General features: G+C 34.7%; 2 protein-coding genes across 3 annotated transcripts; one reads left to right on the top strand and one right to left on the bottom strand.

Moving 5' to 3' along the window:
* Positions 1 to 7,770: 7,770 nt before the first annotated feature.
* Positions 7,771 to 18,217, top strand: LOC110115333 (ribosomal RNA large subunit methyltransferase I). 2 transcript variants are annotated; one of them, XM_020848543.2, is made up of 8 exons: positions 7,771 to 7,927; positions 8,300 to 8,525; positions 8,858 to 8,992; positions 9,376 to 9,598; positions 10,501 to 10,687; positions 11,526 to 11,710; positions 12,236 to 12,373; positions 17,976 to 18,217. In XM_020848543.2, the coding sequence occupies exons 1-8, from the start codon at positions 7,813 to 7,815 to the stop codon at positions 18,102 to 18,104; spliced, it is 1,338 nt and encodes a 445-aa protein (XP_020704202.1). In that variant the 5' UTR covers positions 7,771 to 7,812; the 3' UTR covers positions 18,105 to 18,217. The 2 variants fall into 2 exon arrangements, with proteins under 2 accessions (XP_020704202.1, XP_028550705.1); XM_028694872.1 differs by lacking the exon at positions 7,771 to 7,927 and adding an exon at positions 7,942 to 8,203.
* A 1,068-nt stretch (positions 18,218 to 19,285) lies between these two features.
* On the bottom strand, positions 19,286 to 23,296 carry LOC110115332 (ALA-interacting subunit 3). Its single transcript, XM_020848542.2, has 8 exons — positions 23,008 to 23,296; positions 22,827 to 22,885; positions 22,674 to 22,748; positions 22,484 to 22,600; positions 22,005 to 22,075; positions 21,175 to 21,478; positions 19,601 to 19,890; positions 19,286 to 19,522 (listed from the first exon to the last, which is right to left on the bottom strand). The coding sequence occupies exons 1-8, from the start codon at positions 23,084 to 23,086 to the stop codon at positions 19,468 to 19,470; spliced, it is 1,050 nt and encodes a 349-aa protein (XP_020704201.1). The 5' UTR covers positions 23,087 to 23,296; the 3' UTR covers positions 19,286 to 19,467.
* Positions 23,297 to 24,847: the final 1,551 nt, after the last annotated feature.

Raw genomic sequence — 24,847 nt, forward strand, 5'->3', positions numbered from 1 at the left:
TTCCACAACGAATGGTATCTGGCTCTCCACCATTTAAAAAGAAGAGCATTTGCATTTAAAAATCTCCAGATAATGGAACAGGTAAAGCTATGCTTAAGAGAGTCAATGGAAGGTATGCCCAAACCCCCATTAATTTTAGGACAACAAGTGTTTTTCCAAGAAATAGTAATGAGCTTCTTCTCTTTGATGTTGCCATAATATGTGAATCTGGAGCATAGCCTATCAATTTGTTTACAACAACCTTTTGGTATTATTGAGCCCCGAATCCAATAAGACAGAGTATTGGATATAGTGAATTTAATGAATTGGACTCTTCCAGCTAAAGACAATGTTTTGGCTTTCCAGCCATCAAGAAGAGTGGTGATTTTTTGCAATAATGGCTGGAAGTTACAAGATCTCAATTTTTTATAGAAGATAGGCAAGCCAAGGTACTTCATAGGAGAGAAGGATTGTTGAACATTCAGGATATTACAGATTTCCTCAGCCACCATAGTATTTTTGGAAATTAAGATTGAACTTTTGATAGGGTTTACATTAAGCCCAGAAACAGCCGCAAAATCCATAAGAATAGATTTAATAGTGTGAGCATTTGAAGTGGTGGCAGTGCTAAACACAAGTAGGTCGTCATCAAACATAAGATGTGAAACCTCACAATTACCAGCTTTAATGCCTTGAAGAGAATTGTTGGATGTAGCAAGGTCTAATAAAGAGGCCAAACCATCCATAATGATGCAAAAAAGGTAAGGGGACAAGGGGCCAAACCTCTCTCATTTTCTAATCTTTTGGGTTCTTTCGCCTTGAATGGATTAGGTTAATCAAGATTATAAGTCTGGTTTAGCTTGATAATAAACTCGTTTTTTTTTTCTTAATTTTTGTACGCTTTTGGATTTCATTAGTTTTAATTTATTTAGAATTATTGATTGGGGATCCATTCTAGGTTTTAAAATTGAAAATATTATGTTGTGCGAATGCGGAATACCATCTGGAGATCAACCAGAATGCGCCACGTCAACCCTTCACTCCATATCGCGGCTCGGTACTGGAGCAGTACGCTGACGTGGCTGCACCTGATTCGCCTCCGTACATAGAGCTACATCCGGCGTCCACACAGAATAATTTCTCTTAAAACTAACAGTCTTATTTTCGACTTAAGTGTGTTTGTTAATGGAGATTTTGGGTTTATTTGGGAGGGCTGCAACATTTTATAAAATTAGTTATATATGGAGTTCCAATGGGAATATAATTTAGCTACCTCTATTGCATTAAGCAATTTTACAATACAAAATTTTTTGAATGCAATGTGAGCAAAACAAAATTATAGTATTATGAAAAGCAAAGCAGTGAAAAAACGGTCTCAAATAGGCTTTTAAAGTATGTTTGAGATGACTATAGTATTTTATAAAGTTAGTTATAAAATTATTGTGAGAAAATTAACTATTATTATAAAAATAGGTTTCAATACAAAATTCTTTTAAAAAAAGTTAAAATAATAGACAAATAAAATTATAGTTGCTATTTAAAAAAAAATGCATCGAGAAAATTAACTATCCCAAACAGACCCTTAAATCACACTTAAAAATTTTGAGTTAAGTTCATAAAATTGGAATAAAAATCCCTAAAACTTCTTAATAATCATCAAAGTTCTTTAAAAAAATTTTATTAGTAGAAAAATATCATATTAAATATTTTATATAAAATACATTCAGATAAATTTTAAAGCCTTGAATTTGTATTAAAATTAATATAATTTAGTATGTGATATATCATCAAAAAAATATCTTGATCGGGCACAAATCTCGAGGTATATAAAATCAGGCCGGAAGTTTCAAAAATTAAGTATGGAATCATCTGAACTCTGATTTCAACAAACTTATAGTCGAACTGAGCGTCTCAGAAATACGAACCCAACGACATCAAATTCAACTCAATCCGAGCCCGAATGTGTCTGAATTGAAGACCCGAAGCACTATCGAAAGGTTCAAACCACAATTTGGATTACCAAACGGTTTTCAAACATGACATGCTTATAGTCGAATCAAGCAGCTCGACAAGACAAATCCAACGAGCCCAAGATTGTTGAATTCCTATATCATTAAGATCTTCAAATGTCTGACGAATGGTCCACAATCAAGGGATTCAATATCGGTTGTCCATGCAAACCACTCCTCATTTGTCCTTGATCCTCCTCCTATTTAAGGGTCATGCCATCCTCAAAAAATTATAAATAACCCCTCATTTCTCTTAAAAGAGAACTAGAGTAGAAGAAGAAGAAGAATGAGAGAAGTGAAGAATGGGAGGGAAGAAACTCCTCCTCGGCCACCGCTGGATTTCCGCCCGACTTTCAAGTGATGCCGGAGTTCCGCCGACTTTCAAGTGACACTGGAGTTCCGTCCGACTTCTAAGTGACGCAGGAGTTCCGTCCGACCTCCAAGAGTTGATTATTGTAATATGATCGTCATAAATTTTAAGGACGAGGCAGTCTAGCTCTTGTAACTCAAGCAACTGGTGGAATTCTTTCAACTAGGTGTGACCCAGTGATTTTTCTCTTTTCAGGGCTTCCCACGTAAAAATTATGATGTTCTTTTATCTTCTGTTTGTGCGATAGTATCTATACAACGTTGAGACAAAAACTTCCTAACTCTATCGCCGCGTATATTCTACCCCGCAACAGTATGTATATATAATATTAATCTTAATGAAAATCCAAGGCCTATAAAAATTCATTTTAATGAGTTTAATATTAAGATATTTTGAAAAACATTTTTCATATTATTGAGACGACTCATTTAAATATATATTGAATAAATTTTTTTTTTTCATTTCTTTAACCGTTTAACGTACTTATTGTCATACTATATAAAAGAAAATATTCATAACCAAAATCTAATATAAAACCAGTATCAACAATATCGAATTTAAAATTAGATTTTTTTGATGTGATTGAAATTAAAACTAAGTTGTAAAGCTATAATATTCGCATGTAGAATTATTTTACATATACTCAAAATTATACAAAGTCAATGGGGGAACTAAAGGCAATGAGTGCCTATCATTACCTACATTTGAGATTTTATTTAAATGTAAAATATGATAATTATTATTATTATTATTTTTTATTATTATTATTATTATCTATTTTCACTATTATCATAATGTAACCTACAACATTTATAAAATACATTTATTAATTGATTGAATTTATATAATATTTGTCTTCTTTGCTTGAAATCACTAATTTTTTTTTTATTTTTCATAATTTAAATGAAGTCTCACCTAATTTTCTAATAAATATAAACAATTAGGGTGGAACTAAGTTAAATTCAAGGTGGATAATTGCTCACCCTCAAATTTGAGTTTTGCTTATAAGGGAGGGTAATTTAAAAATTTTGCCCTGCTAAAATTTTTTTAACCCTATCTTAAAGAGTTTTGCCCCCATCCAGTCCAGATCCAATTCACTCAAGCCCAACCATTCGTTGTTTCTCCTGTACACTATTTCTCCTATCTAGTTCATGTTTGTCACCCCCAGAGTTTCTCTATATGCTAGCTAATCAATTTTGCCCACCCGACAAAAATAAAGCTGGTTCTGTCCCTGTAAACAACTGATATATTTACATTTTTTAGAGCATTGACGTTAAGTAACAATTACTAAGAACAATTTTGGAGCACTAAAAAACTCTTACCATATGAATACATTTAGAAGGTTCAATTTAACTTAATATAATGAATTTGAATCCAACCCATTTATTAAATATATTTAAATTCTTTACCCAATTTTGACACAATTAAACCCGATATATGTCCAATATGAAAAACACGTAAATCTTAACATATAAACGTTCACCCAATCCTAAATGAACACGATAATTCAATTTGAACACATTTTTAAAAATACAATTTAATTTTATTTAAATAAAAATTAAAAAAACTATTCAAACAAGTTAAGTCATTTTCTTCATGCTAATTTGAATCTGACTCATGTTGTTTTGGGTCTCTTAAATTGACATGATTTTTTTTTTCCCAGTTTAATTGCTCTCTCTCTCTAAATATGGCAAGCCTTTATGAATCTCTCCTCAAATCAACGGTAAAGATCAGATCGCTATGAATATCTCTACAGAGAATATAATAATGCATGTCACTCAAAAGTAAAACTACAAGAAGAAAATGAGCTTTGTTTTAAAAGAAATTTAAAGCAAAAGACTAAGAACAGATTGATTAAATTAATTTTTAAGGGCAAATTTTCAAAATTTCAACCTCTTAATCAGCACTAAGAAGAAACTAATCACATGTATTAAATAAAATGATCCATCAACAAAAAAAGAAGATTATTTTAAAATTTCAAACTATTAAAATCAACCATTACACTTAAAAATAATCATACAAATTTTTTTTTTATGTCATATTAAATTGTGAAGCATTGATAACATTTTATTAAAATAATATACCTTTTGCATATTTAACATGTAACTTGATTTTTGTGGCAATCTTACTTTTTTCACATAAAAGAGTATCATCATTAAACTTCACAAATAAGGTATTAGCATTATGAATTATTTAATAAAATTGTATCACTATTATCATAATGTAACCTACAACATTTATAAAATACATTTATTAATTGATTGAATTTATATAATATTTTATCTCTAAATATGGCAAGCCTTTATGAATCTCTCCTCAAATCAACGGTAAAGATCAGATCGCTATGAATATCTCTACAACGAATATAATAATGTCACTCAAAAGTAAAACTACAAGAAGAAAATGAGCTTTGTTTTAAAAGAAATTTAAAGCAAAAGACTAAGAACAGATTGATTAAATTAATTTTTAAGGGCAAATTTTCAAAATTTCAACCTCTTAATCAGCACTAAGAAGAACAGAAAGCTAAAAATTGCAACTTTTCAAAGCTGAGCTTTTGCAGGCTGCATAAATTCAGAACCGTGCCCTCCTTTAACCATTTAAGGCAATATCAACTCTATGACAAGCCAAGTTCCATGACAAGATGTTTCCTCTTTAAAACTTGCAGAAACTTAGTAAAGAACCTCACAGGTTTCTAACAAAGACTCGAATCTTGGACCTCTTAATTGGAAGCCTAAGCTCTCAACCAATAGGCCAAGGAGAGTTGTGTCTCACAGGTTTCTATCAACTTCTCTCATATTTAAAGCCTGTAATTCATACAGATATACTGAGAAATATTAGCATTTGTCCTTCTGCTTTGAGTTTAACTGGTATCAGAAACCTTAGAACAGTCCATCACTATCACACACATTCATGAAGCTGCAAGTCTTCGTTTAACAACAGAAGCTATAAGCTTTTGTTTCCTTCCTAAGAGGCTGTTTAAGCAGGATTTTGTAAACCCTCTAAATCCGGATTTCGGAAATCATGGGAGCTCTAAATCTTGAAATTTTTTTGATATAGCCGTATAGAGCGGATTAAATCCCATGTGACTGTTTGGCTATAGAGCAGATTTAACAAGCGGACTCTACCCTCTCGCGCTCATAGAGCCTTAAATCCGGTAAAATAGAAGATTTCAGAAATCCGGGATTTAGCACGAAAAGGGGGGATTTTTCTGTCTACTGTGACTTTCATTTTCCGTGAGATTTGATTTTGCATTTTAGGCCGTTTGGCTGGATTTCGCCCAAATCTGGCCTAAATCTTGCTAATGACAATCAGAAATTCTTTAAAAAAAAATCTCATTGAAGGCAGTAGATAAACCGGTGGCATGAAGATGGCTGTGATATATTATGTATGAACAAGTAACTAGCAGATAAACAGTGGCATGAAAATGGTTATGATTATGCTAGAAAAGCAAAACACCTTTCTCATAGAAGACAGAAGAGCAAAACAGCTATGTTATGCCAAATTTTCTTCAGTTGTAAAACCTGTCAAAAACCTGCATCAATTTAAAGTAGCTATTTAGTTAAAATTTTAATTTTTTTACTTAATTACTGCTTTTAAAGCAATGCAACAGCAACATCAATCCTTTATCTCGTTACATGGGCTCGACTACATGAATCCATTTTCTCCATTGTGTCCGGTTAAGAGTCAAATTTTCATTTAGATCTAATAAAGAAAAGTCATTTCTAATATTTTCTAACCAATTTTTTTTAGGTATACCTCTACCCTTCTTAACATATGTTAAATCTAATACATCTACTCTCCTAACCGAGTCATCGGAAGGCTCCTGTTTTATGTGACCAAACCATCTTAAGTGACTCTCTCTAATCTTATATACCACTGGAGCTACTCCAACGGTCCAACCTTTCACGTATATGCTCATTTCGTGTCATGTCTTTAAGAGTGAAGCCACTCATCCACCTGAGCATCCTAATCTATGCAACACTTAACATAAAATTAGTCTTCCCTTTTAATGGACAACATTTTCTCCATAAAGCATTGCAGGTCTAATCATCATCTTATAGAATTTTCCCTTAAGTTTGAGAGGTATTTTTCTATTACTGTATTACACAACAAGCCTAAAGCATTCTTCTACTTAGTCCATCCAACTTGATTTCTACTAATAATACCCCATTTATTTCACCATCACTTATAACAATAGACCCAAAATATCAAAAACGTGTACTCTTATTATTGCCTTGATCGCTTTTAAAGCAATAAGTGAATAAATATAAAAGAAGTGATACATGTCAAAAATGGGTTGTGAATGATTGAACTAAATCATATTGTCATGAAATTCAAGATAAATATTTCTTAATGATGTACAAGAAGTAAATTTGCTTAAATCTAGATGAAGGATCATATCACAAAAAGATCTTGCAAAAGCAATTAACATAAGTAATTGTATTTCTCGATCGGTTATCTCATTTACCATATTCACATTTAAGGGGTTATGATGTGGATGGATGCTCATGCTAGTTCTAGCTAATTGGGAAGACAAAAAAGGATGACATAAATAGATGATTCTCTATACTGAGATGATCAGGCTTAGCAGCCAAGTGCCTCAATAAGATCAATAATAATGTGTTTAAGGCTTTGTTTGGGACGGCTTTTTTACTGGTTCTTAAAGCATCATTTTAGTACAAAAATTAAAATTTTTATACTAAAAAGTTGCTTTAAGAAACAGTCAAAAAGCCCTCCCAAACGAAGCTTAAGATGATAGTGATGAAAAATATAAAAATATAAAATAAGTGACATGTGTCATGAATAATAAGTGGTTGGTTGAAGTATGGATCTGTTTAGAGTGACTGTAGCATTTTATAAAGTTGTTTGTAGAATTATTGTGGTGAAAATAACTTAAGTTTCTTTTGAAATTATTTTCTTACTACTTTCTAAAGCAGCTTTTTAGCACACATAAATTTTTAATTCTAAAATTTTTATACTAAAAAGTTATTTTTAAGCATAGTAATGCTTTGTTTGGGATGTTTTTTCTATTTATTCTTAAAATAGCTTTTTAGTTTAAAAATTAAATTTTTATAGTAAAAAAATATTTTAAGAAGCAGTGAGAAAGCCTTCCCAAATGAAGCCTAAAAAAGCTGCTCAAAGGAAGCCTTAGTTATTCTAATTGTAAAAAATATTTTTTTTAAAAGTGATAGTCATATAAAATTATAAATATTATCATAAAATAAAACAGCAAAATATTATCCTAAATAAACTCTAAATCATATGTAAGGAATGAAAATAATGATGATAGTAATGGGTTAGTGGTAATAGTACGGAGATGGGCCGTGGGCGTAGAATCGGGTCACATATACGACGCGGATCCCAAGCCCAAGGCCCAAATCCCTTAATATCTTCCCAAAAACCCTAAATACGGAGGAAGACTGCTTGCGGTATCGTCATCCTTCAATATGTACGATGCTCCAAATCCAGTTTTCTGCTCGAATTGTTAAGTCCTTCTCCTCCCTATCCGCTCTGCCCTCATCCACCGTCGCCTTCTCTACCTTGCAAGAACTCGCTGCTAACCACAAAGGTTTTATTTTCTCATATCACTTTGTGTTGTCCACACTCAGCTTACTTACTGTGGCGATCAATTTAAGTCGGTTACCAGCTTGTAAATGTATGAACTGTTTATATTAATTTGTTTCAAGAAAGCACATTGACAGTGAAAACTGAGAAGGCAACGAGCATACAAGCTCAGCCTGCATTTTGTTTGATTATTTGCCTGTGAGGACTAGGGGAAGACATGAGCCGCTCACTCGAAAGCTTTCGGCTTTCCACTCTGAATGCTGGAAGATTTAGGAAAAATGTGATTTTGGAACTCTTATAATCTTCAAAAGTATATTTTCCAGTGAAGGGAGCCTGGATCCATTGCTGCTAACGATTTTCTTCTTTTTTACCTTAGGTTTGGCAAAAGTAATATTGAAGAAGGGGAAGACCCAGCTTTTCAAAGATGGAAGTCCCATGGTTTACAGCGGCGCTGTTGACAGAATAATTGGCCGACCACCACCAATAACTGGAGATGTTGTGTTGGTCTCTGATGGATCTGAGAAACCGATTGGATGGGGTCTATACAATTCGACATCCATGTTCTGCGTTCGCCTTATGCAGCTAGAAGACGAGGCAATAAGGTAAACAAAGCTTGAGTTGAACGCTAACGCCAATGAGTGAATTGTTGATCAGAAATAACTTTACTTTCCTAAGTGACTTAACCATCCCTGGCAATTTGGTTGGACTGTGCTGATTAAATGCGTGCCTTCTACTCCTTCTGCTTGGCTTAATAGATAACATGTTGAACATTGAGAATTTCTTGTCCTAAAGGCTTTACCTTATTCTGATGGAGCTTTGGAATAATATTTTTTTCCTTACGTGCAACAAATGCTATCATATATGAGCTTCATTAATCGTTCAGGGTTGTGCTTGCTGTAATGATATTCATTTCTTTATGTTTTCTTTCTCTCAGGGATGCATCTTGTGCATTAGATGTGGAAAAACTGCTTGAAAGAAGGTTAGATGATGCCCTTAAATTAAGGAGGAGTTTAGGGCTTCCATCAGCTGATACAAATGCTTATCGTCTTGTCAATAGCGAAGGGGACAGGTCTAATTCCTCCACCAAATTAAAAAAAATCATCTTCATCCATCGTTTATCTTGTTCTAATTTGCAGGGACTAGCTCATCCAATCTTCTGCCCCCATAACTATCACATTTTCCGACCGTTTACTATGTTTAAACTATTGGCATACTAGTAATCGGCTCATTCTTCTACTTTCTCGAGTTTGGATCCTTTGCCTCTCTAGGGAGTCCGAAAACATCCTAGCGTTACTGTGGCTGCAACCTCTATTGGTGGTTAGGGAGGCTGAATTTTGGTCCAAGAGCTGTCCTTGACTGACCATTAATAAGCTGTAAACACTGGAACCTTGAGGATCTTAATATGGCCATCATCATCTTGAATTTAACAATGGTTGCATTGCTGGAATGCAGATTGTCTGGCTTAATTGTTGATGTTTTTGGTGATATTGCTGTTGTAGCTTCATCTGCTGCTTGGGTTGAGAAATACAGACCTGCCGTAGAATCATCCATTGGTAGGATTAATGCAATATCTCATATTAATTGGAGGCCATCTATTGACATATTAAAAGAAGAAGGATTGAATGTGTCAAATCTCAAGAACTTCAAGGCATGTTCTCATTTGGAAAAAGTTAAGGTGAGAATTAGATATTTAGAAGACCTTCATGAATCAATTATCATTATCAGTATATGTGTAACTTTGTCAAGTTGCAATTACCACATCTATCAGCATGCATATATTTGGTAAATGTAACATAGAGCTTAACATTATTCATATATCATCATCATCATTATCTTTAGCCTTAACCCAACATTTTGGTGATGGAATTATTAATCATTTATTCTCTGTTCTTTTTTTTTCTGAGTGCTATAAGAGGCATTGACTCCATATAAGAGCATATCCAACCGAATGCCAAACATGCGTATGGCATCGTTCGGTCGCTCCAGCGGAATGTCAAATCTTCCACTATTTGCTTGCGGATGAACAGTGCGATGTCAATATTGGCATTGCATTGTTCACCAACGCGATTTTTCTGTCTCAACCGGATTTGCCGAAGAAACGCACCAAAGATGAGAAAGAAGGTTACCTTCACAGAAGCCCGCAAAATGGAGTTCGATTGGAGATGAATCACGGCATTTTTTAGTTTCACTGCATTTTAGATTGAAAATGGGATTTTCGGTTGGAGATGCTCTAATCAAGTATTTTTTAGCTAATGTTCCCCTTGGTCTATTCCTTTGTTCAAAATACTTCCACTCTAATTTATTTATTATTATATTGGTGTGTTTTCTACATTTCTTTGTGCATGCACAAACCCCATACATATATTTCTCTTTCTGTATCGCAAATTGAAGGAATTATTCTTGCCTTGTTAAATTGAATACCTGATCATCCTTTCATGAATCATCACTATGTTTCATAGTAGCTGAAACTAGTTTCCATAAAAGCATCACTCTGCACTTGTCCTTTGGTATGAATTTGTTCATAGTTTTCTTGCTTAGTCACTATATCATTTACATCTAACTTCTACCACTTTACAGGTAATTGAAAATGGCATATTCTACACAGTTTCACTGGAGGGCCAGAAAACTGGGTTTTATGCAGATCAACGTGAGAACCGCTGCCTCATACATTCCATCTCAAAGGGTCTGAGGGTACTTGATGTTTGTTGCTACAGTGGTGGTTTTGCTCTAAATGCAGCAGCAGGGGGTGCTGATGATGTCATTGGTAAAATACTTCAAGCTTATAAACAATTTTATGCTAGCGCTCATTCTTGCATCATCTATTTGTAGTAGCTAGCTTTCATGGAGCTAGCATTTCCTGTAAGTTGATTAAAAAATATTCTAGATTATGTTTTTTATGTTACCTAATTAGAAAAAAATTCCTTGAAATATACTAGACATGCTGGATTCTTCTTTTCACACGATAGGAATTCAAAGTTTGAGCTGTGATTTTGATGTTTCAAAGTTTCAACTTTAAGATAGAATTCAAATGATTATAAATTTTACATTTGAGGCTTGTAATGCAGATTTTGGGCTCGAATAAAATTTCTCTATTAAGTTTCAATCTTGTTAGCACAAATTAGATATGTGATTCCTTTGACTATGGTACAGATGTGACTATCTGATTCCTTGGAATCTCTTTGTACTGACATAAGGCTTAATTTTGTTAATTATTTATTTTTGTAAATTCATTTTTATGTTATTTCTTCTATGTAATTTATTATTAGTTAGTTTAGTGCTATTAGTTTTAATCAGAAGGCTATATTGAAGAAATATGATTTTCTGAAAATAAATTAGTTGCTTGCTTATTTTATCATTTTCAAATTCTTACTGAACTTTTTGAATATTTATAATCATTTCATAATCAATTGGGCTTAAAGATCACTATTGCCTATTTTTATTTAAAGATAGGTGCTGAATTGTTTGGTAACTTGTGATATTTTTATTTATAATGCATCATATTAATTGCATTAGAATATCTTAATCCTGCTATGGTTATCCTGAATTGTTTAATAACTTTTTTTGGTTATACTAAAATTTATATTCCATCCCTGTTTGTGCAGGCATTGATTCTTCCTTGCCTGCCTTGGAACTTGCAAAAGAAAATGCTCAATTAAATAATTTTGATCCAGGCAGAGTCTCGTTTTTGAAAGAAGATGCTGTAGAATTTATGAAAAAGGCTGTATCCCAAAATGAAATGTGGGATTTAGTTATTTTGGATCCTCCAAAACTAGCACCTCGACGAAAGGTATTTCTCTTAGATGTAACTTGTAAGTTAATTCTGAGCAATGTGGTAACTAAAGGTCTTTATCTACTTCTACACTATTTAGATTTATCTCTTTATTGATCCAAATTTGATATATTCATATGTTCTTTTTTTTTCTCTTAAAAACAAATGTAAAAGCATTAGCTTAATCCTCATGTTTGCGAGAGTTTCAGTTTCAAATCAGTTAATGGATTATTCCCAGTTAGAGAAATCAGAGTTGTTTTATGGCAAATTTTTACCATTTTTGCTGAATAGGTGGCATTTAATCTGCAAAATATAATTTTACTGAAGTATATTTGTTTTTTATAATTAACTGTTGCACTCTTAACTCTCTTTTTGCTTTATCTAATTGATCCTAAGTAAGTAATGGTATGCTTTTGATGTATTTTAGTGGCACAAATGTCTTGATCAATTGGATCCAACCTTAGCGTTTTTCTCCTGTTACTCGGCATTCTTTCCTTAATGTATTGAACTGTTTATGTTCTCTTCGTTTCTATCAATTTTCAGGTTCTGCAAAGTGCATCTGGCATGTATAGGAGTCTGAATTCGCTAGCAATGCAAATCACTAAAAGAGGTGGTCTTCTCATGACATGTTCTTGTTCTGGAGCTATGACTCAAAGTGGTTTATTTCTACGAACCCTTCAGGTAAGTCATATTTTCAGGAGTTTTTTTGACTGATTATATCTTAAGAAGATGAGGTTTGTATTCCAGGAAACACTTCTGAATAGTTTGTCTGAGTGAATTTAATCTCAAACTGAAAACACACATCTGTATACGTTAGACCTCAAACTTAAGACTTTATGGTTGAACACAAAGCATTGACCCTAGATCAAAATGAGGTGCATAAAAATTTCTTTTCTTTGTGCTCTGTAAATTTCATAATTCCTACTTTGAGTTAAGGTAGAAAAGAGAAACGGGCCTAAATTTAGTGAATGGATTGTCATACATTCAGTATATATCACAAGCTTTCGGGAATTTTTTGTTTCTTTTTCCCATTTTCACAGCACCAACTATATTGTCACCAACTATGTCATAGATTCATTATATCCTCTAACACATGAACTATCTCCACTGAATATCTTCAACCATAAAGCAATGTGCAAAGCTATTAGGAAATACTTGAAGATCTCAAGTAAGCCCTAGCAGTAGAGGCAAAAACAACAAGAAAAATCCACAAATTCAATGGAAAAACAAACAAACAGTAGTTTTTATTGCCGAATTTAAACTAACGGAAGAAAATAACAAAATACAATTGATCCTCAATTCGAGAGGAGGATCGATCTCTCCTAATCCCTAAACGAAGCTAAGGCCCAAGATGCCAAGAACCAAAGACACCAAATCAGCCGCAAATTATCATAACCCTAACCCTAAACATCTCTTTCTATTTAATACATAAATTCAAATACCTAAAAAACAAATTTCAAATACCTAATTCAAAATTTCCCTCCAACCCTAGCCACCTCTTCCTTCCTTAACGGATTTCCTAGTGGGGTCCACTTGACCCTTGGGCAGCAACTCCTAGGGGGGGGGGACATGCTTGGTCCGCCTCCTGTATACATGAGTCTGCCCAATGCCATGGGGCCTGTTCGACTGGTTCAGCAAGAACCGGCCTAAAAAAAGCCCACACTGCAAACGATGGTATTGCATAGTAATGTGCATGCAAAGAGAAGCATGAAATCTAATGAAAAGTAAGTTCATTTTAATCCCAAAACTTATCAAGCATTTTATTTAGTATCTCAACTTATCAAATATAAATCAATTTAATCCTACTATCAACTTTGTTATTTCATTGGACACAAATTGGAAAGAATATTTCATAAGATGATGCGGTGCATCTTATGCTTATGGTGTTCCCTAGGACACCTTATCTAAGTTTGTTAGAATGAGCTTCTAGAATTCTCTTTTTGCTTTATAAATAGGAGGTTTTTGTAATAGGGAGGACATTGAATGAAATATTAGCTCATTTTAAAGCTTTTGAAGCTTGTTTCTCTTCTTCCCTGGATTGGGAGCCAAAAATCCTTCTTGCAGGTCGAATCTTCCGACGATCCACTACATCAGTTGGTATCAGAGCCTGGAGCTTATGAAGATCGATGGACTGCGGAAGAAGGTCGGCTGTCGACGACGATCGAAGCTGCAGAATGAGATTGGCGGTCGACGACGATCGATGCCAAGGAAGGTGGGCTGTCGACGAGGCTCGCAGCCGGATTGCCTTCTATCAAGCCCAATCGAAGGAATCACTCGATCGGGTAGACAAAAACCTTGATCTGATTAGAGAAAACCTTCGGGCAATAAGGAAGATGAGAATGTCTTCGGCAACCATACCGAGGTATTCTTCTTCTTCGCTTTCCTCCTCCGCTCCTCGCAGACGCCATCAGTCCCTCCATTCTCCCACCATCGTTAATGATTACCCTCCGCTTTTACTTCCTCTCCGATGGTATGATCCGCCGCTGGAGTATCCGCCGCTCGAACTCCCGCTCCGGTGGCGTGACCCCCCTCCGTTCCAACATCCTCCGTCTCCTAACTCATCCCGACCACACTGGCAATCGCCTTCAGAACCCTCGCATCCATCTTCACTCTCGCCACCAGTCCGATTCCGACATTCAACCCGATCCCACCGCTGCCACTCCGCCATTGCCGCCCGCACAGACAGAGCTCCCACCCCCACTCCCACTATGCCCTCGCAACCTCGCTCTTGGCGTCAAACCTGATCTCACACGATCCGATTCCGGTTCTGCCTCTGCTTTATCTCTCGACCGACCGGCGGACCTTCCCGTGCTCCAAGCTACCAGACCAAGCCCGCCCATGACTCTCTATGCGCCTGTGACCGATGCCTTCCATCATCCGACTCATCTTCCACATCCCGACCCGACATCGTCCAACGATGACGGCTTCGCTCCGCAAACCCCGGTCCAGACACATCCTACAATCGCTGACGGAATCCTGCAGAGTAGTGCACATCAACAATCCCGGGACACGATCCCTTTCGATCCGATGCCGGACTCGTTGATCCACCTCCAACGTGCTCCACCCGAGGCCGTCGAGCAGGACGGACATGGCGACCACGGACATGGCGATTGCGATCTAGAAACCCATGAAGTAACTTCCGCTACTATTTTCGACTCCGTCGAGGCAACTTCTGCTCAGCTCATAGGGTACTTTATCAACTACAAGGATTGGATCCCTCTGGAGATCGAGAACCGTAGGAAGATAATACGGCTAGACAAGGCCTACTGTGGCCGCACCGGCGAGATCTCATCTGAGATTGGTAAGCTTGAGAACCTCGACACAATCTTGCTGCAGGTGAACGATCTTACCAGAGAGCTTCCATCGGAGCTTGATCAGCTGCAAAGCCTTCAATCGATGGACCTTCCAAAGAACACATTCACGGGACCGGTGGAGATACAACTTAGGAAAAACACTTTTACTGGAAGCATCACTCAGCATCTTGACACGAAGGGCTGGCTCCTGTTCACCAGTGGTCCAGATGATACTAAAAGGTTGCTGAATGAAGGATTTCTTCATTTAAGGAGGAAAGTCATGCATCGAAGTCGGTTCATGAGGAAAAGCTCCATTCTTTCTTCTATTGTGAATCGTGTCAAAAAAGACCTTATTCAGAACCCTTTACATATAATATTCTATGTGGACGTATTGAGCATGACAAGATCAACTTTGGCCTCTCTCAGTAAAGGATTTGCAGAGCTTTCAACAGATCGACAGTTTTTGCAGTTGCGCTCCAAACAGGTTTGGTCGAGGAGGAATACTGGTTTTGGTTATGGATTTCTTCAAGGAACTGAAGCTTTTGCACAGGGTGTAGCTTTTGGTGTGACAGTGGTGTTGACAAAGCCTGTTGAGAATGCTAGACAACATGGGTTTTTAGGACTTGCTCATGGAATTGGACGTGCTTTTCTTGGAGTTGTTGTTCAGCGGCTAAGTGGGGCGTTAGATTTTGTTTCGTTGACAGTAGATGGCATTGGTGCCTGTTGTGTCAAATGCTTAGATATCATTAATAACAAAGCTTATTCACTTCAATGCTCACAAGATGTTCGACGAAATGTCAATAAGGGCTGGGATCTCAAATTTGAACTGTCAGACCCTGCTTACAGAAGCAAGGAAAATGGGAAACTTACATTTTATGGCCCCACTACCACTATTGAGGAGCAAGGAATCAAGGAGCTCGACATGAGGCCTGGCGGTATTTCTTCTCTCCTCCATTTTACTGATCTCAAGGGCAGGGATAAGGAGCTTGTTATGCAGTGGTTAAGAAAGCCATCAATTGAGCATTCTGTAGCTGAATTGTACATAAACATTTTTACTCTATCTATAAGGAGGCATGGACCGAATGGTGGTATGGGAAACACAACTTTATTGCAACAGGTCTATGAAGATGAAATGATAAAGGAATTTAATCTTAAAAAATGGGTTTGTGCATTCAGCAACTTTGAAGAAGAGGAATGGGACAAAACTAAATGGGAGAATGTGCTCGCCTCTCTATCTTGTGGAATTTGGGGAAGGGATTGGTTATGTGCCGAGAACTCATATTCATCAACCAATTGGCAAACTAAAATGCTAGTTCATTTCAAGGACTCCAAAGTTGAACCTCCTCACTTGGATTGGGGAAAACCTCTTCATGTGGTAATTTTAAAGACCGCATTCAAAGTCTTCGATCCGGGAATCTGCCTTCTGCAACTTCTTTGTCAATAATGTGTCTCGACGGAGTCAAGCCTTTTTTTTTGCTAGGGGAGAATGATGCGGTGCATCTTATGCTTATGGTGTTCCCTAGGACACCTTATCTAAGTTTGTTAGAATGAGCTTCTAGAATTCTCTTTTTGCTTTATAAATAGGAGGTTTTTGTAATAGGGAGGACATTGAATGAAATATTAGCTCATTTTAAAGCTTTTGAAGCTTGTTTCTCTTCTTCCCTGGATTGGGAGCCAAAAATCCTTCTTGCAGGTCGAATCTTCCGACGATCCACTACATCATAAGAGCATTGTGAACTTTTTACTATTAGGCTTTCGTTTGGGACAGCTTTCTTATTATTTATTAAAGCTATTTTTTAGTGCAAAAAATATCTTGAATTAGAACTTTTTGTACTAGAAAGTTGCTTTAGAAAAAAATAAAAAAACAGTCTCAAACGAAACCTTAATCTCATCCTTCCATACCACAAACTATCCTTAATCTCATCCTTCCATACCACAAACTATTGAGTGTGACCCCAAAAGCCTAAGATATCCTCAGGAAAAGCTTACCTTCACTAATTCCCATCCAAAGACATGGTGAAGTTAATGGCATGTTCAAATTGATTCAGCTTTAATGTGTTAATGAACTAAATTGAATACTTAGAAAAGTTAAATATTAAAATTGGTGCATATAAAAAGTTTAAAGATCATTTTGAATTTGCACCTACCACTGACTAATGGGACCTTGAAAGTGCCTGTTTTTAGTGGGAATATGTTAGACCAGTCCGCACGGGACCGTCCCAGTGCAACAGAGGCTGAAGATTTCCACCCCTTCGGCTGTCTTTCGGACTGCAAGAGTCAAAGGAACATTTTAGGAAGGATTTTTAGGGTTTTGGGAGGGAAATTTGAATGTATGGACTATTTAGGGATTTCCTTTTGATTTGTATGCATTAAATAGTTTGTTTTCCTAAGGTTATGGCATCTTGAATTTGGCTGAATTTTGGATCTCTTAGGTTTAGGTTTTGGGCTCTAGATCCGTCTAGAGATTTGGGAGAGATTGATCCTCCTCTCGAATAGAGGATCAATTATATCTTGCTGTTTTTCTTTTTCTACTAGTGAATTTCAAGTGTTTTCTCTTAGATTTTTCAATAAAATTACGGGTTTTTGCTGTTTTTCATTGAAGTTGTGGACTGTTTTTGCTATTTTTACCAATAGTGTTGGATTTTACTTAAAATATTCAAGTACTTGCCATCAGAATATTGCCTGCTAATTGTTTCCTGTAAGAAACATGATCAACATAAAGAAGTTCAATGATCCAATAGTAACTTTTAGGCTTTTCAAGCTGCAAGTAATGTGTTAATTGGTACTGGAACTCTCTGAGCTCAGTATTGGATTGCCCCATCCAAGCTTACCAACATTTGTTATTCAGTAAAGCTTATATGTTACCGACTTACTGATTGTATCACAAATATAGCTCATTTTCTTAGTCAGATTATTTTTTATTTTTTATTTTTCATGTTCTGTAAAGTCTATCAAAGACTCAGTTATTTTCTTGAATAACTTGTAATCAGGGAGCTGCAACAATGGCGGGCAGAAAGATAACAGTGCTACGCCATGCAGGAGCAGCTTGTGATCATCCAATCGATCCATCATACCCAGAAGGAGCATACCTCACCAATTACTTGCTGAGAGTACTATGAAAGGTTCCTAACGCATTCCTTAGAGAGAATTTTGTATAAAACTCCCTATAATTCTAGTTTTGTTGATGACATTTATTTTATACAAGGAGAATCACTTTTCCTTCTTTTATAAATTAGAATAATAATTAACATTTTCAATATAAATTATTAAGAAAAAATTATTTTCAGAATTGATAAAAAGTGAATATTCTTCAGATTTATAATAATTATGAGAAAGTTAAAATGATATAAAAAAGGATGGTTAGCAAAGCAAGGTAATAGACAAGTAATTAAGAAGGGGGAAATAGGAATATAAAACAACTAAGTTTAAATTAGGTAAAAAGTTTCAAGAATGATTATAATAAGATAAGAAGGGATAAACTAAAAAATAATTAATATTTCAAGAAAAAAATAAAATGATATTTATTGAAAATAAAATGATTAATAATACATAAAATAATTTGAATATGAATAATGAATGATAGAAAATATTCATTGGAGCTAAAAAATAATCTCATAGGATTAGGAAGATAAAAATAGATTTTAAATTATATGTATAATAAAATTAAAAAGTAATTATAAAATATTAAAAGTGTAACTATTAAAGATAAATTAATTAAAAAATAAATTTAGAATGTTTAAATATATACAATAAATTAATTGATAAAATTGGTGTCATGAATTAAAAAAAAAAAGTAGAATCAAAATCACGTGAATAAAAATTCAAAAATATTTATAAAAAATTAGTTTGACATGAAAAATAAGAACTCATAATGCTAAATAAAAATAGGATAAGGTTAATGATGATAATTTTATAATCAAGTTTAAAATAACTTTTGAAAAGTCAAAATAAGAGAAAAATTTAAACAATAAAAGTTGTTTCCTATTATAAAATATTTTTGTTAGAAAACTATTTTAAAAAGCAATAAGAGAATTGTTTCAAACTAAATCTTAAAGCTTCATTTTAGATAATTTTCTTATTGCTTATTAAAGCAATATTTTAGCACAAAAATTATTCTTAAAGCAACTTTTTAACGTAAAAAATTTAACTTTTATCCTAAAAAATTATTTTAAGAAGCAGAAAGAAAGTCATCCCAAACGAAGCCTAAGTCTTCAGTCAGAGTTTAGGGAGATTTGGTTAAACATTTGCAAGCTCAGTTACTATTTGGAACACCAAAACTGCATCAAAAGCTAGCAGAATATTATCAAAAATAAAATTCATACATTTTTCTGCAGAAAGAATGATAAACTTACAAGAATTCTCAGCTAATTACACATTCACAATATCAAATTGTCTTCAAATATACAGAATCATATAATTTTAAAAATATAGAAATGATATACACAAGAACGAACAAACAGGGCTGGCCACCAGCATATAAATCTACTGAATTCCCGAATTTCTGTTCCATGATAAGAATGAAGGATCTCCAAGTTTCCTGTAAAATTAGGAGGAAATAAAGATAACAGAAATTTTCTTCAGTATACAAGACATAGAAAATGGTTGCAGGACTTACCTAGGCGTTACCAAATATAGAACAGTGAAGGCTGTTGCAAGAAAGAAGCACAATCCACCAACAGAGAGATATGCAATGCCAAGGAAATCATTTTTTCCTCCAAGCCAGGATGTGGTTGAAAGCACAAGTTTTTTCTTACCACCAAAACTGTATGTGTTGTAGTTGTTTTCTAAGTTCACAGTAATGATGTCGTTCTCCTTGAGATCCATCTCTATTCTTCCATACAACTTTCTAAAGGTTGGAAGGGCTGCAGTACGCATCCACACAATGAGATCCTCTTGCTTGCTCAACTGTCAAGAATAGGAATGACAGTTAAAATAATACTACGAATTCAAATCTAGAGTTACAGTAAGGTATCTATGAATTTCATTATAGTTTAGCGCATAGAAAGAAGCTTAGCAATTTGAGATCACTTCAAGAAATTGATTAAATTGGTAATTCCATAGAGCCAGCAAATAATCAAGATTAGTAATAATATGTTAGACCGGTCCACTGGACCAGTCCATTTGGTCCATACAGGACTGACTTGCAAAACAGAGGCAGTATCTCTGTCTTCTGCGGAGATCGGGCAATCCAAAAGCCCAAGCGGAGAGATTTAGGAAAGTTTTTTGAGGGATTTGGGAGGGCAATTTGAATGTAGGGATTGTTTAGAGATTTCCTTTTGAATTGTATGCATTAAATAGTTTGTTTTCTTAGGGTTAGGACATCTGGAATTTGGTTGAAATTTTAGATTTCTTAGATTTAGGTTTTCTTTTGGGCTCTAGCGGCCTCTAGAGATTTGGGAGAGGTCGATCATCCTCTCGAATAGAGGATCAATTGTATCTTGCAATTTTTTTATTTCCCTTTCATCAAATAATACAAATTATCTACGGTTTTCATGATTTTGTGCAGATTTTTTTTGGAGGATTTTCGTTGTTTTCTAAAGATTGATAGGAATTACTTGAGATCTTCAAGTGTTTCCTATCACAATCACAAACCACATGAATCACTTAATATACAAGAACCATCAATTCTGATACTTGATAGAGATTGTGGACCAAATAGGGAGCAAAGTTGAACCTTTCAACCCAAAAACTTAAGTTTATGGGAGAGGGCAAACTAATAGGTGCTTCAAAACCAATATATTTTTCGCTTATAAGATTTTGGACTAAATCCAATACAACTACATGCCATGACACATTAATGGCTCAGGGTCAATTTGATGTTAAACTAGAAGTCTAGAACAGAACTAGTTCACTTTGACACTCTACATACAATATCAATTAAAAATCACATTTCTTACCAAATAATCTAAATAGAACGCCTAACTATCCATAAACTGAAATCCCATGCCGAATTGAAAGCAATCAGCAGTAAGGAAAAACGAACTATAGTTGTTATTGAAGGACAGAATTGCAAAACATAATAAAGCAATGATGGTTATTGGTAATATAATAAGTTAAAAAAGCTTCCTCATTTGCAACAATGATATTATTCTAAGAGAAAAAACGATAGACTCTAAACAGAAAGTTTTGAATCGCTATATATTCTACATAAAACACTAAGAGCATGTTGTAATGCAGTAAAATACGTACAGGTTTCTTAGAATCAAGCTTTCCACCACCTATCAGAGCTCCATTCTGGAAGTTTTTGGGATACACATCAGATCCAAACTTGTGATCCCTGTCACTCTTCCAGGAAATATCCTTCTTGTTCACAATCAATGATTCACCATTGCCATGGGTGAAGCTGTATGTATCATTGAACAAACTCCATGCTATAAGCCCACAAGGAACAATAGGAGTTCCATCTACAGTGGTTTTTTCCGGGTCACAACCACTTGTCTCATAAGCTTTGCTAGCATCCCTCAACTGCTTATCATTTCGGCTCTTTACATACCTGAATTTTATTAGCAATTAAAGATGAGAATAATTTCTTCCAAAATCAAACTACTCATTTCACTTTTCATACACTTACATCTCTAAGGCTTCGTTTGGTTATCCGACACTTTTGTAAATGGTAGTTTTAAGAAACATCGGTTCAGAGAAATGAGTTTTCTAATGGAGAAGCACATATAAAAAGATTTCTTAAAACCACAGAAAAATGAAAAAAAAATGGTGTTATTGAGAACGTGGTTTGAGGAACCAAATAATAAATTTACGTTTTTAAAAAAGAATAAGCACCAAAAACGCCTAATCAAACTAAGCCTAAAAGTGATATCATTGTATGGAAAAATGAAATGTCATGGACCTAAAATTTTAAAGATTCTAACCTACCAGCTTAAATACATATGGCACAGCGATCCAAACTAGCACAAAAAGTGCTTAATAAGCACCAAAGATCTGTGTATATAAACTATGCTCGAAATATGACCAACAAATGATTACTTCCATTTAAATACCAAAAACAAGGTCTTTGTGCATACCTCCTGTGATTCTGATAGAAGTTATCAAGCTGATAGTACACATATATGGGCTTGTCCATGTCCTTGGGTACCTGCAAGAGGGAAGACTGGTATTATGCTTTGTAATTCTATCAGTGAAAGAAACTCCCATGGAAGAAGATTATTGGTTTACAACCTTGGAAGAAAACTATTGCTGTAAGGAAAGGCTCTGAGTTTCATCTACAAAACCCCATTTCCAATAAGAAAACCACCACTCAATGAAATAATAAAACTTCTTCTCAAAGGTAAGTGCAGCAAATAAATGTGCTATTTTGCATTTGCTGTTCCTTTCCTTACTGATCCTAATAATTTAAAGCCCAATGAATTAACTAAAAAAAAAAAAATTATTGTATCATTACCATAAAACATCAAAGGGTATAATTATTATCTCTTATTTTGCACATTGTAATTTTCTTTTAAAATCAACAATAATTTCTAGGAAGGCACTTTGCAAAGCCTACCTTGAGCACCCGAGCACAAGCTTTGCTGATGGCTGGATTCTGAATGTACCCAACCTTATCATTAATCATGCTGGGTGGAACGCAGGCAGTTTCATACCGATCAACAATTTCAACAACCTAAAAGTGGGAAATTTTGTCAGGAAAACATAAAAATCTGGTCAAAGATCCATAGAAAATAATCCATTATTACATCGTTGGAAGCAAGCAGCGAAGCTAGGCCAATAGGAATGAAGATTATGCCAACCAAAGTGAACAATGAGATAACCTGCAAAAGATAGGAGGTGCTGAATCAGAAATAATTCGTAGCTTGCTGTAAGAAATTTCAGGCTTGTGCGAAACGCACCCATAGTGGGGTGAGAATCGGCTTGCAGGCTGGAAGCTCCTGCTGAGTAAACCTCGAATCTGAAACGGAGAGCACAAAATAACGTTATATCAATTCAAAATTTATTGTTGGTGATAAACCTAACAGATGAAAAGCGTTGTATGAAGAAAGAAACCAAAAGAAATCGAACGAAAAAACATACATTTGGGTCTCTTGGAATTCCTCCGGTCTCCTGATCCCGAACTCGACCCCGCCGCAGAAGCGCTGACATCGTCCATCATCGTAAGTACTGAACTACTGGCGGAAAGAAAAGCTTTGTATCTCCCTTTCTATAAATGTCTCTTCCCTGCTATCTCCCCTTTCTCGCCTCCTTACCTATATAGCTCTCTCTCCCGGAGACAAAGAGGAGCGCGAAGCGATCGAGAGAGGCGACCGCGGAAGAGGGAAAACCGTTAGCACCGATGACAAGCTGACCCTCACCGCGCAGACGCGCTTTTAAGAACGCGAGTCCGGTCCAGTTCCTCTAGAATCCGGAGCAGGATTTAATTCAAATAAAATTTGAAAAATTCCGTAAATTCAGATTTAAGTATTTAACAAATCTTGAGAGAATTAAGATTTAATATTATTTGCCTATTTATTTTAATACTTAATCTTTATTCAACAAGTCTCATCAATATTGATAATTTAGAATTAGTTCAAATTAATTTATTTTGTAGCGAGTTTCAATATATAGTTTATGAATATAAGTAGGAGAAAATTATATGAGATAACTTTTCAAGTATATTTTTTTAAATAATAAATAATTGTAATATTTTTCCATGACATTTGCTATGAGGCGTATATAATCAAATTATCCGTTGATATAATAAGTTTGAAGAACTTTAACTCATAATATTGCATATAATGTTAGTTTGTGTGGAATTTTCTTGTGTCGATCAATCAGATTATATTGTTGACTCAATCCTCAATTTTGTTAGTTGAGCTTGTCAGGGCGTTATAGGGGACGCAACGCTCCCCTACTTAGGGTACGAGGGCCTTGGCCCAAGGAAATTTTTCCGTACAGCCGTAGAGCATTGTGGCGCTGTCATTAAAGCGTTGTAGCTATATATACTTGTACATTCTAGCGTCTTAGGATGCAGCAATGCATGACTATAATCTTAACATAAAGATAGAGAGCGGAGCACAGTGGAGCTGCAAAGCCAATTCTCCAAATTTAATAAAAAAATTAAATTACAAATTCATCCACACCAAACCTCTTGATTAGTAAAACTCCCAACAAACAAATCAACATTGGTTGCATTAATCACTAAACTATTGCTCTATTCTTTTTCTTTTTCTTTTTCATCAATCTATTATTCTTGGAACAAAAGCATATAAAAACCCATTGATAAAAATAAATATAAAATTTGATAAAAATAATCAATCTAATTTTATACAAGAAAGTTCTATCATGAAGACAACAGTTAATAAAAAAAATAAAGAACAATGATATAATATTTATAAATTATTTTATTTGTTGAAAAGCTATGAAAGAGAACTAAATGAAAAGGGTAAGTGGACATTTAAGAGAAAAGATATGCCTCAGTTTGGGACGGCTTTTTTATTGCTTTCTAAAACGGAGTTTTAGTACATTTTTTTTTTATTTTTTAACTAAAACTCCGTTTTAGAAAGCAATAAAAAAGCTGTCCCAAACGAAGCCTAAATATTGACTAGCATTAGAACTCTAGAAGTGGTGGACAAGTAACTGAAAATCTATAATTAAGAAAGGATTCCATTAATCATCATCATCATATCTTTCTTTTTTTTTCTTTGTGTATTGTGCAAACAAAAAAATAATCAAAGCCAAGAAAACAAATGCTACAAGTGAAACAATCTCTGAAATAAATGTAAACTCAAAACAATAGAAGAATTTTTTTGAAAATAAGAGCTTAGAGTATGATACATTGATAATTTTATCTACCATATTTAAGTTATTCAAAACAATAAGGTCATCAATGAGGACATAATAATATCAAGAATTAGGCTTCATTTGGGACGGCTTT

The sequence above is a fragment of the Dendrobium catenatum genome, unplaced genomic scaffold (assembly GCF_001605985.2).
Source record: "Dendrobium catenatum unplaced genomic scaffold, ASM160598v2 fragScaff_scaffold_586, whole genome shotgun sequence".
In the NCBI taxonomy this organism is placed as follows: Eukaryota; Viridiplantae; Streptophyta; class Magnoliopsida; order Asparagales; family Orchidaceae; genus Dendrobium; species Dendrobium catenatum.

What these genes read in the sequence shown, in the direction of transcription:
- LOC110115333 (XM_020848543.2), top strand. Translation starts at nt 7,813, where the DNA reads ATGCTCCAAATCCAGTTTTCTGCTCGAATTGTTAAGTCCTTCTCCTCC. An exon ending in CTAGAAGACGAGGCAATAAG is followed by an intron (nt 8,526 to 8,857) that starts GTAAACAAAGCT and finishes TCTTTCTCTCAG; the next exon opens with GGATGCATCTTGTGCATTAG. An exon ending in TATTTCTACGAACCCTTCAG is followed by an intron (nt 12,374 to 17,975) that starts GTAAGTCATATT and finishes ACTTGTAATCAG; the next exon opens with GGAGCTGCAACAATGGCGGG.
- LOC110115332 (XM_020848542.2), bottom strand. Translation starts at nt 23,086, where the DNA reads ATGATGGACGATGTCAGCGCTTCTGCGGCGGGGTCGAGTTCGGGATCA. An exon ending in GAATTCCAAGAGACCCAAAT is followed by an intron (nt 22,886 to 23,007) that starts GTATGTTTTTTC and finishes TCTCCGTTTCAG; the next exon opens with ATTCGAGGTTTACTCAGCAG. An exon ending in TTCTATCAGAATCACAGGAG is followed by an intron (nt 21,479 to 22,004) that starts GTATGCACAAAG and finishes AATAAAATTCAG; the next exon opens with GTATGTAAAGAGCCGAAATG.